The sequence below is a fragment of the Camponotus vicinus genome, unplaced genomic scaffold (genome assembly GCF_025532165.1).
Source record: "Camponotus vicinus isolate PSW18456_S1 unplaced genomic scaffold, iyCamVici1.0 SCAF_5, whole genome shotgun sequence".
NCBI classification, from domain to species: Eukaryota; Metazoa; Arthropoda; class Insecta; order Hymenoptera; family Formicidae; genus Camponotus; species Camponotus vicinus.
The window spans coordinates 13,528,805-13,545,944 of NW_028141977.1; the positions used below are offsets into that span (position 1 = coordinate 13,528,805).

General features: G+C 34.8%; 4 protein-coding genes across 7 annotated transcripts in view; 2 read left to right on the forward strand and 2 right to left on the reverse strand.

Annotated features, from left to right (window-relative positions):
- Nucleotides 1-4,623, forward strand: part of LOC145972081 (receptor-type guanylate cyclase Gyc76C) — a 69,038-nt gene extending 64,415 nt beyond the window's left edge. For both annotated transcript variants that reach the window (XM_083100333.1, XM_083100334.1), the window contains 9 exons: nt 34-105; nt 184-352; nt 434-583; nt 958-1,297; nt 1,407-1,530; nt 1,609-1,707; nt 1,792-1,936; nt 2,019-2,275; nt 2,681-4,623. In XM_083100333.1, coding sequence (XP_082956459.1) covers nt 34-105; nt 184-352; nt 434-583; nt 958-1,297; nt 1,407-1,530; nt 1,609-1,707; nt 1,792-1,936; nt 2,019-2,275; nt 2,681-3,556 — 2,232 coding nt within the window. In that variant the 3' untranslated portion in view covers nt 3,557-4,623. The remainder of the gene's footprint in view (nt 1-33; nt 106-183; nt 353-433; nt 584-957; nt 1,298-1,406; nt 1,531-1,608; nt 1,708-1,791; nt 1,937-2,018; nt 2,276-2,680) is intronic.
- A 4-nt stretch (nt 4,624-4,627) lies between these two features.
- Nd-b14 (NADH dehydrogenase (ubiquinone) B14 subunit) lies at nt 4,628-5,711 on the reverse strand. Its single transcript, XM_083100365.1, has 3 exons — nt 5,553-5,711; nt 5,129-5,244; nt 4,628-4,869 (listed from the first exon to the last, which is right to left on the reverse strand). The coding sequence occupies exons 1-3, from the start codon at nt 5,674-5,676 to the stop codon at nt 4,741-4,743; spliced, it is 369 nt and encodes a 122-aa protein (XP_082956491.1). The 5' UTR covers nt 5,677-5,711; the 3' UTR covers nt 4,628-4,740.
- A 52-nt stretch (nt 5,712-5,763) lies between these two features.
- Rtcb (RtcB RNA ligase) lies at nt 5,764-9,254 on the forward strand. Of its 3 annotated transcripts, none has more exons than XM_083100347.1 (11): nt 5,764-5,919; nt 6,238-6,337; nt 6,478-6,673; nt 6,800-6,930; nt 7,034-7,160; nt 7,245-7,351; nt 7,468-7,627; nt 7,775-7,950; nt 8,034-8,168; nt 8,305-8,469; nt 8,628-9,253. In XM_083100347.1, exons 2-11 carry the CDS (start codon nt 6,242-6,244, stop codon nt 8,853-8,855), a joined length of 1,521 nt encoding a protein of 506 aa, XP_082956473.1. In that variant the 5' UTR covers nt 5,764-5,919; nt 6,238-6,241; the 3' UTR covers nt 8,856-9,253. The 3 variants fall into 3 exon arrangements, with proteins under 3 accessions (XP_082956473.1, XP_082956474.1, XP_082956475.1); XM_083100348.1 differs by lacking the exon at nt 5,764-5,919 and adding an exon at nt 5,925-5,992 and having other exon boundaries at nt 8,628-9,254; XM_083100349.1 differs by lacking the exon at nt 5,764-5,919 and adding an exon at nt 6,093-6,111 and having other exon boundaries at nt 8,628-9,254.
- A 35-nt stretch (nt 9,255-9,289) lies between these two features.
- The window catches only part of Dpy (fibrillin-like protein dumpy), a 103,370-nt gene continuing 95,519 nt past the window's right edge, over nt 9,290-17,140 (reverse strand). The window contains exons 119-136 of the mRNA XM_083100332.1: nt 16,854-17,051; nt 16,585-16,779; nt 15,943-16,311; nt 15,582-15,794; nt 15,307-15,498; nt 14,978-15,193; nt 14,702-14,884; nt 13,968-14,555; nt 12,899-13,852; nt 12,455-12,817; nt 12,165-12,368; nt 11,830-12,072; nt 11,548-11,736; nt 11,115-11,353; nt 10,766-11,036; nt 10,407-10,645; nt 10,087-10,270; nt 9,290-9,992 (exon numbers count right to left, since the gene is read on the reverse strand). Coding sequence (XP_082956458.1) covers nt 9,754-9,992; nt 10,087-10,270; nt 10,407-10,645; nt 10,766-11,036; nt 11,115-11,353; nt 11,548-11,736; nt 11,830-12,072; nt 12,165-12,368; nt 12,455-12,817; nt 12,899-13,852; nt 13,968-14,555; nt 14,702-14,884; nt 14,978-15,193; nt 15,307-15,498; nt 15,582-15,794; nt 15,943-16,311; nt 16,585-16,779; nt 16,854-17,051 — 5,279 coding nt within the window. The 3' untranslated portion in view covers nt 9,290-9,753. The remainder of the gene's footprint in view (nt 9,993-10,086; nt 10,271-10,406; nt 10,646-10,765; nt 11,037-11,114; nt 11,354-11,547; nt 11,737-11,829; nt 12,073-12,164; nt 12,369-12,454; nt 12,818-12,898; nt 13,853-13,967; nt 14,556-14,701; nt 14,885-14,977; nt 15,194-15,306; nt 15,499-15,581; nt 15,795-15,942; nt 16,312-16,584; nt 16,780-16,853; nt 17,052-17,140) is intronic.

Here is a 17,140-nt window from a genome sequence, read left to right on the forward strand (position 1 = left end):
TGAATGTGCTTATATAAATATACACTTTTTCAGGATATCATTGAAAACGAAGATATAAAATTAGATGATATGTTCATTGCATCATTAGTTCACGATCTCATTAAGGTATGTCTTTTTTAGCATAAGAAAAATATGGTATTGTAAAGTAGTTTTACAAATATCTTCTATTATTCTATTAAATAGGGTATGCTATATATTCACGAGTCATCTGTGCTAGTCTGTCATGGTAATTTAAAATCTTCCAATTGTGTCGTAACCTCACGTTGGGTGCTTCAAGTTTGCGATTTTGGTCTTCATGATATGCGTCATTGTGCTGAATCTGACAGCATCGGTGAACATCAGTATTATCGAAGTATGCAGATATTTTTATTTTCATGCTAAATATCGTATATTTTGTGTTATTTTAATCTATCCAAATATCTATTCATTTCAGGCTTGTTTTGGAAAGCGCCCGAGCTGCTAAGAAATCCACATGCTTCGATTAGAGGCACTCAAGAAGGAGATATTTATTCTTTTGCTATTATTTTATACGAAATTCTCGGACGTAAGGGACCGTATGGAAATATAAATCTGGAACCCAAAGGTAAACATAATAATACAAAGATAAAGATATATATATATATATATATATATATATATATATATATATATATATATATCTTTATCTTATATATATATCTTTATCTTATATATTATCTTATATATATATATATATATATAACGAGTTCTTGGTCGTTATTTAATTAAAGCCACAATGAAAAATAAATAAAACTATTTTTTATATATCTTTATCTTATATATATATATCTTTATCTTATATATTATCTTATATATATATATATATATATATATATATATATATATATATATATATATATATATATAACGAGTTCTTGGTCGTTATTTAATTAAAGCCACAATGAAAAATAAATAAAACTATTTTTTAATGACTAACAGAAATCATAGATCGAGTGAAAAAGTTTCCGGAAGATGGTGAACCGCCGTTTAGGCCTAACTTAAATATACTCTCCGAGTCGAAAGCAAATTGCGCTGATTATGTCATCGGTACTATTATGGACTGTTGGGCAGAAAGTCCGGAACTTAGACCAGATTTTAAAACGATAAGGACTAGATTAAAGAAAATGAAAGCGGGATGGCATCGAAATATAATGGACCAAATGATGAATATGATGGAGAAATATGCAAGTAATCTTGAAGATCTAGTCACCGAGCGTACGGGACTTCTTTTGGACGAAAAAAAGAAAACCGAGGATCTACTTCACAGAATGTTACCTAAGTGAGTAAACTGATGTTAATTACTAAAATTTACATAACATAGTTATAAAGTTTCCGCAGAGAAAGTATGCGTGCAAATATGTACATTTACAAAATATTACTTATTTTAGGCCCGTTGCGAATTGTTTAACAAACGGTATTGGAGTAGAACCGGAAGCCTTCGATTTGGTTACGATATACTTCAGCGATATTGTCGGTTTCACGGCGATGTCAGCAGAAAGCACGCCATTTCAGGTAATTTTCACACATACCATTTTATGATTAATAAACCAAAAAATAATTTTTACTTATTTAATTGAATCATACTAACAGGTTGTCAATTTCTTGAATGATCTGTATACATTGTTCGACCGTATAATTAGAGGCTACGAAGTATATAAAGTGGAAACGATCGGGGATGCTTACATGGTCGTAAGTAACATTCTTAAAATTAATCAATTAATTACAAGAGAAACAAAATTATTTCTTAGTGTTCGATATTTTTCAATCATCCAGGTTTCTGGTCTTCCAATCAGAAATGGAGATCAACATGCTGGACAAGTAGCATCAATGTCGTTGGAATTACTTAATGCTGTCAAACACCACACGATACCTCATCGGCCTCAAGAAACTCTCAAATTACGTATCGGCATTCATACTGGTAAGAGATATTAAGGATGTAGTATATGCATAATACATTTGTCGGTACATTGATCGATGAATAACATGAATATAAAATATAGGTCCTGTGGTAGCGGGTGTCGTCGGTTTGACAATGCCCAGATATTGTTTATTCGGTGACACCGTCAATACTGCATCTCGTATGGAATCTACCGGAGAACCATTACGAATACATATAAGTAAGCAGTGCAAAGAGGCATTAGAAAAGATCGGAGGTTATCAGATAGAAGAACGCGGCTTTGTTGAAATGAAAGGAAAAGGAACAGTGAAGACGTATTGGCTCACAGGGGCTACTGTGACACATAGAAAGAATACAGAGGTTTGTGAAAATAATTTTTGCAAAGTACATACGAGATCATGTTACAAAAGCATAAAATTGTATATATAATAAAGTTCATAAATATAGAGATGATCTTTTCTAAATTCTTGAATTTTATTAAAAAGTCAGAAGGGATCTTTATATTCAATATATTAGAGCATTTCTTTACTTATTAAATTTTAATTAATTTTAGTTTTATATTAAATGTTTCTGCAAAGGGATGATAAAGATGTAATATTGTTACTTATTTACGTTCTTAAAGACTAATACGCAAACTTTTTGATGTTAAATAATTGAATAATTCATATTTGTACATCGAAATCGCTAAGAAAAAAATATATTTTAAATTTATTTTTATTGTCCATTTCCTTTCTCTTGAAAAAAATTAAATTTTTATGTCTCCAGAACTTTAATGAAGACGAAAATCTTCCACCGCTGTTCTGCAGACCACGAAGAAGCCCAAAACTAAATCCGGATTCACGATACGCCTCACTGTTAGATGGATTAGGTGCTGGAAGTCGCAGGCATTCAAGTATACCATATCCAACGGCTGATGACTCGTCTTCCCAGTATGGTGGATCTAGTCCAGTTCCGCGATCATTACATACTCGCAAACTCGAGAAATCTCCCTTATCTCTAACTGAAAGTGTATCGAAGAGCACACTGGACAATATTTCAATCCAAGAAGGTGTGCAGAGACATTTCAATATCAAATCGCTCGACGATCTGTTCATAAGTGCGGGACCGAAATATAGGAAAAATGCACGTGCTTTATCTACGATCGCATCCTCATCGTCAAGCGACTATCCATCTCAAACTGTTATACGCGAATCTCGCTCATTGGATCCGATTCCCAGTGATATATATAACAAACGTTTTGAATCGTCAAATTTTTGGAAAGAGAATGAATGCACAAGGACTGATTCGAAAATGGACATTTCAGAGAAAATGCTGAACAATAATTATCCTAATGGTAATGTGATAATGCCTCACACCGATAACTCGTCGAATGAAGCAGATCCGTTGTTAGGTGACAACAGTGAAGGCAAGAGCGAAATACGAGAGAAACGTTCGCGTTCGCTGGATCAAGTGGTATCTGCATCTAGTATGGACAGTGTACCTGATAAAAAGTCTTCCGCACGAAAACTGTTAGAAATTCCACCTGTTTCAACCATCATACAGATGTTTAATGGTAACGGATTGCGAAACAGCAATCATTCTTTAAGAAGAGGAATAATACCAGGGTACGATAAGCAAAACGAGCGCGAAAGTGTGGTCTAGTATATACATTCGACAAATATATTTTTTTAAGTACGACAAACATTCGACAAACTCGGTAGCAAAGAATAAAAAAAATCATGTGCAAAAACTGTGCGCTACCAGATGCATATGTGAAGCATATTACGTTTATGAGTCATAAGCATGATTTATTGTTGCCATCTTCTTTTTTTCTTTTTTTAGCTTAGATATGTGCAATTTATGTATATGAAAGTTACCGACATACGGATTGTATATTTTTAATATCTAGATATTTTATAATTTATGTGTACTAAAACGAGTGCGTCGGGGCGATGCAAAAAAGAACTTTTACATGATTCACAGGATCTCCTGTTATTTTTTCTTTATTAAGATTTTTAATTTGAATTTTGTAACGAAAATGATAAACTGTTTTATAAAAATCATGACTAAAGTGTACACCATGGACATTAGATCATCCAACGATTCATTTCGTTTAATAATACAAAAAAGGAATTAGGATGGCATCGCATATAATCGATGCCAGAAAGTTAAAAGAGACTTTTTGTTTCATAGGTAATTTCTACAATTTTATATGAAAGAAAAAAATATATATAAAATAAGACAAAAAGATAATAATTATTAAAATATTATTAAGTTATTAAAATTATGTAAAAAATTTGTAGATTACCTAATAAATGAAAAGTTTCTCAGTTCCAATGTCGACTGTATATATACGCGCGCATAATCAAATATGGAGCATGAATATGTAAGAGAGACGTGTATATATAATACATATATTAGTATATATATGTATATCTATAGTATATATAAGTCTATACTTGTCCATTGAAGGAAGTAAATTGTCCGTATGGCTGTGAGAAGTAAACTAGATTATACCTAAGGTGCTTAGTAATATATCATGTTGTCAAATGTATATAACTAAAAAAATAATATATCAATGTAAAAATAAAATGTAAATTAAAAGAATTATTACCTTCTATATAAGTCAATTAAAGATTCAACTTCTCAAGTTATTGACAATTTTCCAATATAATTTATATGTTATTTACTTTTATTTTATAAATAATTACAACATAAAATGGCTATCCTGAATCAGAGATGAAATTCTTATATATTTACATATTATATATACATAAGTTTTATTGCAATCACATATTTCTATAATGCAGTCAAAGATGCATTTTACGAATTAATGGCAGAGTAAATTAATCTTGACCACTAAGAAATTTTGACATGAAATCAGTTGGTTTTTTTTCCCATGTTTCCTTCCAATAATACATAAGTCCTCCTTTAGGTTTCCAAACATTAGCTACTTCTTGTAGTTCCATTTGACCCTGTTGAGATGTATAACTCTTTATATTTAATGTGATAAATATGAAATTTAATTATTAGTGTACAAAAGTAACAATTTTTAATATCATGTTGAGAGAATATTTGATTAAATTTTTTAAATGTATAACAAAGTTATAAAAGAGGATCTTGCTTTTAGTATAATATATATATTGTAATTATTGCATATAAATAATTAGTGTAATATATAAATTACATTAGTTAACATCTATGTATAAAGATTCTCATATTTGATTTTTTTACCCTTATAATAAGATGATCTATAATCCTTAAGTCATTCACATGAGCATGACGTTTGAACTCTTCACGTATCTTTTGCTTACACTCTCTTTCACTCTTGGGAATATCATAGCTTAGCACTATGAAAAAAGAAAAATGAGCATATAGGAATGTAGAATTCTAGAATCAAATATCAATAGAGTAAAAGAGAATTTAATAGGAAGTTATAAAAATAATTAACAAAAAGAGATGGCAAGTTGCAATGTAAAGTAGCAGCCTAATGTTATATATAATGAAACGGATATTATAATTACTATTATTAAGATAAATGAATACTGAAGTTATTTAAATATAAATATCCATATTCTATATACATATCATATAGGTTAACTATACGATAAAGAAGCAAAAGTTTACAATATATATAAGTACATAACAAATTACGTACACATAGTTGGCACCTGACGAATCCATGCTTTATACAATTTCAACATTTTTCGACGTGCATCTTCTCTGTTAATAGATAAAACTGGTTTCACTTGGCGAACAACGGTCGCAGCTTGAGATGCCATTTTTATCAATTTTGACCTAACCTAGATCAAGCTAAACTAATTTTATAGAGGGATCCACTATAATTTGTATCAACGCTAGATAACGTCTTACAATCAGCTGTTGCCTCTAGCTCAAACTGCTTTACCATATTAACTTGGTTCTTGGTTCACTTGGTTGCAACCTTTGTTGCAACATATTGCACGCAATTTATTCCGATTTATCGGAAAAACAGATCTGTTTTTGTCTCGAAAAAATTATTAATTGTAAGTATCAATATATATTGTCAAAGTAAAGCTATTTTTTTCTATGCATAAAATATTTTCTTTACATAAAGAGGCACGGTTTTTTGCATTTTAAGCATAGCTAAAGATTTAAAATAATTCAACATTTTTTCTTTATATTAATGATATAATTTTTAATTAATCAATATATAACAATTTTAATATCTAACATATGTAATTATATTTTATCTATCTGATCTATGCGTATATTATTACTTTTCAATAGGTTGCCATATCTTTGTGTATGTCATCATATTTAAAATATATTACTTATATAGAATATTTATATCTTATTTACAGAAAGATGGTTGTGAGGCAGTATCAAGAGGAACTTAAATACTTGGAAAAGATAAATGAACATTGTTGGAGAATCAAAAAAGGCTTCCAACCTAATATGCATGTAATCTTTTTTTCTTATTGGATATAATATAAAACATGACTACACATTGACAGCTTGACAGATATAGATATCAATATTTAATCTTAATGCTTATTATATTTATATTTATTTTCTCTCATATGAACAAATTATAATTCAAGGTTGAAGGAGTGTTTTACGTGAACCATACATTGGAACGTTTAATGTTTGAGGAGTTGCGCAATGCATGTCGGCCAGGTGCAATTGGAGGTTTTCTTCCTGGGATGAAACAGATTGCTAATGTTGCAGCTCTGCCTGGTATTGTATGGAGATCCATTGGATTACCAGATGTACATTCTGGATATGGCTTTGCTATTGGTAGAGTATTATATTTTACATTTAAACACTCATAATTTAAAGTAATTCACACTTAATTGTCACTTATCAATAATGAGTAAAATAACCAAATGATAATGTGAATTAATATTATTGCATTTTTTTTAGGTAACATGGCAGCATTTGACATGGATGATCCAAAGTCAATTGTATCACCTGGAGGTGTTGGTTTTGATATAAATTGTGGTGTTCGTCTATTGCGAACAAATTTATTTGAAAGCGACGTCCTACCAATAAAAGTAAATCTGATACTTTTAATTTGTTGTAATTTATTTTTACTTTGTGCATTATAAAATGGTGCAATATATACTGTATGTAATAATATAAAATATTTTGTTTTAGGAACAACTTGCACAAAGTATGTTTGATCACATTCCAGTTGGTGTTGGGTCCAAAGGAATTATACCAATGAACGCACGAGATTTAGAAGAGGCATTAGAAATGGGAATGGATTGGTCTTTGAGGGAAGGTAAGCAAAAAAGTATTATGATGGAATTAAATAATATTAAACAAAATATTGATATTGATGTTATTTAAATATTGATATTATTAGGATACATTTGGGCTGAAGATAAGGAACACTGCGAAGAATATGGACGAATGCTTAATGCTGATCCATCAAAAGTATCGATGAGAGCTAAGAAACGTGGACTTCCTCAAGTATATATTTAACAAATATTTAAAAGATTTTGTTTATAAATTTGTATTCACACACACACACACACACACACACACACACACACATATATATATATAATAATTATATCTTATATTAGTTAGGTACATTAGGAGCTGGAAATCATTATGCAGAGATTCAGGTAGTAGATGAAATATATGATAAGTGGGCTGCATGTAAAATGGGTATTGAAGAGAAAGGACAAATTTGTGTTATGATTCACTCAGGAAGCAGAGGATTTGGCCATCAAGTTGCTACAGGTTTTTTTCTATCAATCTGTTTCTAGTTATATAAATTGTTTATACATTTTTTGTTTTATATTATATAAAATACTAGACATACATAGACATTTAGAAACTATCACAAAAATCATATTATATTTTATACATAGTAAAATAACATTTCAGATGCACTTGTGCAAATGGAAAAGGCTATGAAGCGTGATAACATAGAAACCAATGATAGGCAACTTGCATGTGCTCACATTAAATCTCAAGAAGGCCAAGATTACTTAAAAGCGATGGCAGCTGCTGCTAATTTTGCATGGGTTAACAGAAGTTCTATGACATTCCTTACCCGACAGGTATTAAAAAGATATATACATGTATATAAAAACATTATTTAACAAAGAATCACAAAATACAATATACAGTATGTTTCTAACAGGCATTTGCAAAACAATTCAATTCATCTCCTGATGACTTAGATATGCATGTTATTTATGATGTTTCTCACAATATTGCCAAAATAGAAGAGCACATGGTTGATGGAAAACAAAAAACACTTTTAGTTCATAGAAAGGTAAATATTTATACAGTTACAATTGAATAATGATTAAATTTTGATGTGACAATAATGTGAACAATAATATGAATTATTAAAACATAATACAATACTTGTTTGTTATATACTTGACAAAGAAATATTTTACTTGAAGGGATCAACAAGAGCATTTCCACCGCATCATCCTTTGATACCTGTGGATTATCAATTAACAGGCCAACCAGTTTTAATTGGTGGTACTATGGGGACCTGCAGTTATGTTCTGACTGGTACAGAACAGGGTATGAAAGAAACGTTTGGATCAACTTGTCATGGTGCTGTAAGTACACACAAATTATATCAATTTTTGATATGTTATTTTTATTAGTCTAATTTTAATTTTACAAATATGCATATATAATAATAATAATATATGTAAAATAATAATATATATGAAAAAAAATGTTCTTATATAAAAAGAAATATATATATATACAGGGTCGTGCTCTCTCAAGAGCAAAATCACGTAGAAATTTGGATTATAAGCAAGTTCTGGAAAAATTAGAAGAGTTAGGCATATCGATTCGAGTTGCTTCACCGAAATTGGTCATGGAAGAAGCGCCAGAATCCTATAAAAATGTAACAGACGTTGTTAATACCTGTCACGCAGCTGGAATTTCCAAGAAATGCATTAAACTTCGACCAATTGCGGTCATTAAAGGATAATACTCAACAAAAAATAAATTTTGACTGCTCTTTGGTCGATGATGTATTACAGATATGTTTGCCAAGTGATATTTATTATATTTATGCGCGAAAATATCAGATAATCAATTTCACATTTGTTTTATGTGAAAATATTTGCATAATATTATATTTTTTGATAAATTGTACAAAACATATTGTTTCGTAAGTTATGTAAATGTTAATATCACATACTCTTTTTATCTAATACATAATAATATATATGTGCATAATAATATGGATTTACTGTAAAATGTATAGCTAATGATCATTAGGATACTTCTTATGCGTTACAAATGCAAATAATCATTATAAAATAAATTCAACATCACATTTACATGAAATATTGCATTTGTCATATATTTGTTATACAACAAATATATGTATAATAAAAGGTGGAAATAAAAGTATAAAAATTTTTAAAAATATTTCGTTAGCTTTTATTAGATAAAATGTACAATTATACCTATTTTCGCGATAAGAAAGCTATATTAGACTAATTGACTTTACACAGGAATTAAATTCGCAGCATTACATTTAACAAATCCTCCACGGACTAGAGAGAATAATACAGAGGAAAGATATATGAAGAAGAAAAAAGGAGTCTTACATTTTTTTAAATTGCAAGTAGATAATGAAAGCAAACCATCACCATAAATAGTATGTATATAAAATGATTCTATATAACAGTGATCTGTCAGTGTTTGAACCCTTAAAAAGAAAATACAAAGAGATGGAATGATAGTCATTGGAGGAGTTGTATGTAGAAATACAAAACCGACCAATAGGACGAATGGTCTGAGATGCATTCCATTAGAAGAAAGAGAATTATAAAATTTATATTATTTATATAAAATATTAATTCTAAGGGACTTTTTTCTTATGATAAGTGATAATCAGGAGATGGTTCAGCTACAGATTCAGTAGTGAACAGAGGATTTGGGAACTCTGGTGGGTGTGGCAGTGGTCCAGCAGTCTTTGGCTGACGTCGATACGCCATAAGCCAGCATGACACAGCGATAGCTACGGCAACCAGTGCCAAAAGCGCCGTAATTATCAACGCTATGATAAAGCCGACCATAGAAACACAGATATCTTCCACTCTTTGTGCTGAAGGAGCTGAAAAAGATTGCAAAAAAAGAAAATAACTATTACTGTATTCTAATGCTCATGTACTGATCGTTATAACTTCTCTACATGTTATGCGCATTACCTTCAGCTGGATCTGCTGTATACCTCTCCTCTCTCCTTTCCAGAGTGAATATTAAATTTGATTGAATAGTTATCTCTTCACGAAGTTGACCTTCAAACCCATCAGACACACTTAGAGACGTATCGTTGCTTTCGGAAACGTCTCTACGGCGACGGCCAAAGGCATTGTAGCCGCGACAGTTTACCTAAATTGAATGGAAGAGATGGCTTTTTCATTATTTGGATATTTTGGATGTCTTTTAATTCGCACACTTGAAATGATTGCCATTAAATTATCTCACAAGGTGCAAATACATATACTCACAAAGTGCAAATACTTACAGGCTGACAACGTCCAAAACACACGCGTATATTGCACTGGAATCTTATATTATCGCTACTGGGAAACTTGAATGCATTAAAACTAGCCATTAGTGATTGAGTATCAGGATTTTGTTCCCACTCGCCGAATATCGTAGGATCCGTCGCGCAGCCATTCTCATCCGTTACAATGTATTCGTTCTCCAAATTATCCTCCATAGTTTTAGCGACGCAATTTCGCGCAAATCCACCATAAATAGCTGCAATATTGCCACATTTATATTCGTATTTTATCAAATAGCAAGAATAAAAAATATTCGTGAATGTAATAATAAATATAAAAGTTACATATATTATTAAAAATAAAGTTCAATACTTACTTGAAGGTTGAACTTCCACTTGGAGCATCAGATTGTCTCCAATCTCAGCCGAATTAATTTCATTTCCGTTCTGCGCGACTATTTTCATTATACATACAGGTGGTGGACCAGTGTTAGCGATTGTTCCAGCAGTCGTCAACATGGACACGTTGAAACCGAGGGTAACGTTTTGCTCTCCAGTCTGATATATACATTTGATATGATAGGCCTGTGCTTTGTAGGTCATCAACTTGGGATGTTTCTGAATGACGAGTACGAAGCTAGCTTGTCCCTAGAAGATGAATATAAAGATTATAGTAAGCATTTGTTTATGCAACAAATAATTATGATACAATGCTGTTCAACTAACATTCACGTGTATAAGTCCGCAATTGCCAAATGCAACTTTGAACGTTTCCGTCTTATGTTCAGTCTCGGCTGGTATCGAAACAACTCGTCTACACTGCTCGTCTTTGCTGCGTCCTTTAACATACAATACACCGTCGAAATCTTGATCTTGCAGATGTATTACGACTTGTACTCCATCCGACAGACAGCTCACATCCATTTCCGGCCTAGGGAAGTCTGTTCGGCCGTCCTTTCTATCATCTAAAAAAGAAAAAATGCGCGTTAAAATAATTTTTTAGATGAACATTATTACTAATTTGTCATTATTTATGCGATGTTTGGCAAAATAAATATCAAAAAACATATTTGTATATAATCCACAAAAATATTGTAAATAGTTTTGTAGATTAATAATCGAGAACCACGTGTATTTTTTTCATAAATTCTTTACGTACAGCATTGTGTATACGGATTGCCCAAGTAACCATTGACGCAGATGCAGATAGCTTGATGTCTAGTGGCGTTGCAAAGTGCGTGTACACCACATTGTTGTTTCTTACAGGGATCTTGGCAGGTTCGAGTGGTTTTATCGCAGTATCTGTCATCGGCGCAATCATCGTTATGAGTGCACTCTATAATTTGAACTGAAATTGATTGTAATATATATTAATCATAGATGATGTAGAAAACAAATCTTGATGAATATTAGAATATGAAGAATCTAAATGAATTCTTACTCTGTCTGCAGTATCCACTGGCATCTATTCTATATCCGTATTGGGTTGGACACACGCAGTGACCGTATTCGTTTATGATGAAACCCTTTTCTAGGTCGCATACGCAATAGCCTTCTTCGTTTATTACCATATTGGACTGTTTGCGACAAGGTATGCACTCGTCGTGTTCATCCTTACCAAATCCAAGCGGGCAGACGCAATTGTCGTATTCATCGCGAACCTGACCTCTCGGACATGCTTTCACTAGAATGATACGAAATTAATGTCTCTAAACGTTTTGAATATTAGTTCATCAATGTAACACATGTATGTTTTTAGTAATTTTTAATAATTACACAATGGATCACAGCGGACAACTGCATTTCCGCGGTATCCTGGAAGACATTCGCATATCATGGTCCTAATTGGGCTGGTGTCCAAGACTTTACATTCGGCATTAATGCCGCAGGGTTTGATTTTGATACATGGATTGATGCATTGTCCGTTGAAGCACGCGGTCTGAGACGGGCATTCATTATCCGCTTTGCATTTTTCTTTGACTGATAAAAAGGAGCGAGAGATTAAAATCAAAATCTTTTGTCTATGAAATCTATCTATAAAAAAAATAAGACTTTCTTTTCTTTACCTTTAGTACATCCTGATTTAACATCGCCGACGTAGCCAGGTGGACACGCGCATTCTACAACGTGATTGTAAACGTTACAGTCCATGTTGCCGATGCATGGATTCTGTGCGCAAGGATTTTCACAACGATTGTTGATGCAGGCTCTGTTGGTCGGACAGTCCGAATTGCTTCTGCATCCTAGCAGCACGCAAGAGTCCCTCGGATTGCCGCCGAAACCAGGCGGACACTCGCAGATGGCTTTGTGATTTATACCATGACATATCGCGTTCTTACCGCAGGAGGATGGCGAACATGCCGGCACGCAATTGCGCTGGACACACGCGTGCGAACCGCCACAATCGCCATCCGTTCTACATCCTGCAACTGAAGATCGGAAGCATATTATACAATAAGTATCAATACATAAGTTCTTCTCGAATCTTATCGATGTAAAAAAAAAATTACCTTTTGTGCAGGCAATATCCGGATTTCCATCGTATCCCAACGTGCACGAACATAACGGTTTGTGATTGATGACTTTGCAAACCGCGTTAGGTCCGCACGCGCAAGGATCTCGGCACACCGCGTTGATGCAGGATCTCTCCGTTGGACAGTCATCGTCCTTGGTGCATTCGATCTTAAGGATCGGCTTGGTAGCCTGACAAGTACCGCTTCCGCTGCTGACATATCCGCTGGGGCACACGCACACCATGGTGCGTATCGGATATGTCGGCAAAACCCGACATTCAGACGGTTCCGTGCACGGATGTATGATCAGACACGGATTCTGACACTTGTTGCCGAGACAGGCGAGTTTGTCCGGACAGTCGCTGTCTTCCCTACATTCGGGCCTGACTTCCGGTTGGCAGTTGATGTACGGGTTACCGGTGAAGCGGGGTGGGCAACGACATATCGGCAAGTGATTGAGGACTCTGCATTCCGCGCGGGACGAGCACGGATTGTCATGCACGCAAGGATCAATGCACTGCATGTTAATGCAGGAGTGATCGCCTGGACAGTCGCCATTGCTGTAGCAGCCGATGACACGGCAACGATCCAACGGATTGCCATAATAGCCTTTGCGACAGCGGCAATCAGCTACATGATTATTCGGGAAGCATTCACTGTCGATGCCTGTGCATGGTTGATCCGCGATTAAGCACGGATTCACGCAGTTGTTATTCACGCAGGCTTTGTCGAGTGTACACTGGCTGTCATGACGACACTCGACCGACTGACACGCGATCTCGGGATTACCCTGGTAGCCTTGCTCGCACGAGCAGATCGGCTTGTGATTCCTCACGTAGCAGACAGCGTTGGTGCCGCAGTTGCAAGGGTCGCGACACTGCCTATTGACGCAAGCCTCACGATCACTGCAATCGTCGTTCGTCGTGCACGTCCCAACGACCGTCAGTTGTACTGTGCGGAATTGAGATAATTTATTATGGATTTTCATAAAAAATTATATAGTATATTTTAAATGTTTTAACTGATTGATTCGCGAATAATTTATCATTCTTGAAGCTCTACTTACTTGGTCGGCATACACCGTCAACGTCAGTGATCCATCCCTCCGGACACGTGCAAATCATGGTCCTTACAGGCACAGTATCGAGAACGTCGCAACGAGCGTTCTCCAAGCACGGTTTGATGACTGGGCAAGGATCGATGCATTTCTCTCGGATGCATACCAATTTGTCCGAACAATCGATATCGACTCTACACTCTGGCTCTTCGATCTCGTCCGCGGGACGTCGATTGCAATAGGAGAATGGATTTCCCAGAGGAATATTTTCGGGACAACGACAGGACGCCACGTGATCCTGGACGTAACAAACGGCATTCTGCGCGCAGGGTGAATTCTCGGCGCAAGGATTCACGCAGCGACCATCGTCACAAGCCAAATTGTAGGGGCAATCGTAATTCGTGTTACACTCGACCCTCTCACAATGAATTTGAGGATTACCATAGTAGCCGGGACCGCAACGACAGGCTGACCTATGATTTTTACCGTAACATTCTGCATTGATGGCGCATTTATTGTCTAGGATGCAAGGATTCACGCATTGACCGTTGTAGCAAGTGGCTGCATAATCGCATTCGCTGTCAGATTCGCAGTCGACTGAAATAGACAATCACGATTGATAGGATGTGTTAAATTAAAATTAGGAAGCCGTTATGACAAAATAAGAAATGCATGACTAAAATATACATATATATTATTACATAACTCTTTAAACGAAAAAATATACAATTAATTGTACTTACGTTTGAAACATCCTAACTGAGGATTTCCAGAGTAGCCTGGAGGACATACGCAAGATGGATAATGATTCACGACGTTACACTTGGCATTGGGTCCACAGTTGCAAGGATTAATACACGCTCCGTTGACACACGCATAATTTCCTGCGCATTCGTTGTTCGATACACATTCAGGCACGATCTCCGCTGCAATGAAAATATCATACATATATATATACAATGTTGCTGTACAATAATCTTCAAGATGTAAAATCTTTATTCAATTGAAATTCGTCTTACGTGGTACGCATTTGATCGTGGGATCGCCGACATAGCCGATCGGACATTTGCAGATTGGGTGGTGATCGTCAACGTGACACAGAGAGTTTCTACCACAAGGATCGCCAGCAATGCATGGATTTACGCAAAGCGAATTTATACATTGTTTATCGCGCGCGCATTCGCTATTCGTGTAACATTCCGGTCGAAGTCCTGGAAGCGATGGAGCAACAGGGACTGCAACAGAAATTTTACATTAATCTTGATAATGATATCACGAGAAATGATAAGATATATTTGATAATTGTAAGAAAGCAAATTGTTTTATTTTATATTTCATATTTTTTTACCTCTTGCGCATTCTATGTAAGCGTTGCCTGCAAAGTCCTGAGAACAGAAGCAGATACCAGTATGAGATGTAGCTTTACATTGCGCGTTGAAACCGCACTGAGTTGTCAAACAGGCGTCTACGCATTTTCCATCCAAGCATTTCTCATGATTCGCGCAATCTTGATCCAGATGACATTGTACATCGCCTAATACTGCATATACATAAATGATTAAAAAATACCTTTGACAATAATATTTTATCTAAGCATTTTTTAAATTAGAAATCGATACATACCAAGCGGCTTGCAATTGCCGTTAACATCGGTGATCGTATTCGATGGGCACAAGCAGATTATCGTACGAAGTGGAATTGTGTTCAGGACTTTGCATTCCTGTTCACTGGTACACATACCGGCGGACACACACGGGTCTTGACACTTGGTGTTAATGCAAACGAGATTCAAAGCGCATTCGCTGTCTTGTATACATTCCGGTTCGGAAGGTTCACCTAAGAAGAAGTTAACAGGAAGTTAATACATCCAAATATTTTAGAAAATTCTTATAATTTCATGTATTGAATTTTCTTGTTGAATTTAAGAGCTCACTTTTTAAAAAAAATTTAATAATAACATTCGAAGTATACAATATCAACGTACCATTGCACGTTATATACGGATTTCCGATAGTACCCGGAGGACATGTACACTTGGGCTGATGATCGCGCGCGATACAGATCGCAGTTTCGGCACAAGCATCTTCCTCGCAAACCGGTCTGCAAACCCTGTTTAGTCGGTCGCAAGCCTCATGGTCGGCGCAATCTTCGTTGTAATGACAGATTGCGGAAATGCATGCCACGCGTGGGTCACCTTGAGTTCCTTGCGGGCAAATGCACTGAGCTCTGTGAGACACCGCTCTGCATTCCGCACCTCGGCCGCACACAATATCACCAACGAGGCAAGGAGTGACACAGTTGTCATTTCGACAAGCCTTATCATAAGGACAGTCGTTATCTACCTTACATTCAGCTGCAAAGAAAAAATTATGCATAGTGAGTAGATATAATTCATAATGTGTAAAACCCCTTTCTGTTAATTCTTAATATACTTGAGATTTCTTTTCTAATTTGTCTTTAATTGTGCTGATGAATCATGCAAATGTATTATCGCTATTTTACAAAAAGAAATAGTAACAGCTATTATTTAAAGACTCATATGTTGACGCGTACAGTTTATAAAAATTTTCAAGATATTAATTTCTTAAATAAAAGAGAAAGAGAGAGAAATAGTAAAAAAATTTACGTTTGAAGCATTGAAGTTGCGGATCACCAGCTAAACCGCTTTGGCAGTGACAAGAGGGATGATGATTGATTGTGATACATTCTGCATTTAGGCCGCAACGATTGCTGGAACACGGGTTTTGGCATCGTTGATTTATACACGCTTTGTCGGACGAACATTCGGTATTCGTTCTGCATTCCGGAAGAACTACATCTTCTGTGGACGAAAGACAACAATGTAAAAATATTCAATTGCTTATATTGAGAAATGAAGCTGACATAATACGATACCTTCGTAGCAATTTATAAACGGATCACCGGCATATCCACGAGGACATTGACACGTGCGACGGTGATTTTCAATGTGACACTCGGCATTTGGTGCGCATGGATTAACGGTGCATGGATTGATGCACTGACGGTTCAGACAAGCCATATCTGATGTACATTGTGAGTCGCTCTCGCATATTGCACCGATTTGTTTGTCCACTACGAAGTATTCGCAATTCAATTATCATTTTATATACTTGACGCTAATTAAATTCAATTTTTATTTTTGATTTTGATTTATATTAGTT

Coding starts and splice junctions, on each gene's coding strand:
- Nd-b14 (XM_083100365.1), bottom strand. CDS start 5,676: ATGGCATCTCAAGCTGCGACCGTTGTTCGCCAAGTGAAACCAGTTTTA. Junction 5,245..5,552: donor TCGTCAGGTGCCAACTATGT/GTACGTAATTTG, acceptor CTTTTTTCATAG/TGCTAAGCTATGATATTCCC. Junction 4,870..5,128: donor TAGATCATCTTATTATAAGG/GTAAAAAAATCA, acceptor ACATCTCAACAG/GGTCAAATGGAACTACAAGA.
- Rtcb (XM_083100347.1), top strand. CDS start 6,242: ATGGTTGTGAGGCAGTATCAAGAGGAACTTAAATACTTGGAAAAGATA. Junction 6,931..7,033: donor GCGACGTCCTACCAATAAAA/GTAAATCTGATA, acceptor ATTTTGTTTTAG/GAACAACTTGCACAAAGTAT. Junction 7,352..7,467: donor AGAAACGTGGACTTCCTCAA/GTATATATTTAA, acceptor ATCTTATATTAG/TTAGGTACATTAGGAGCTGG.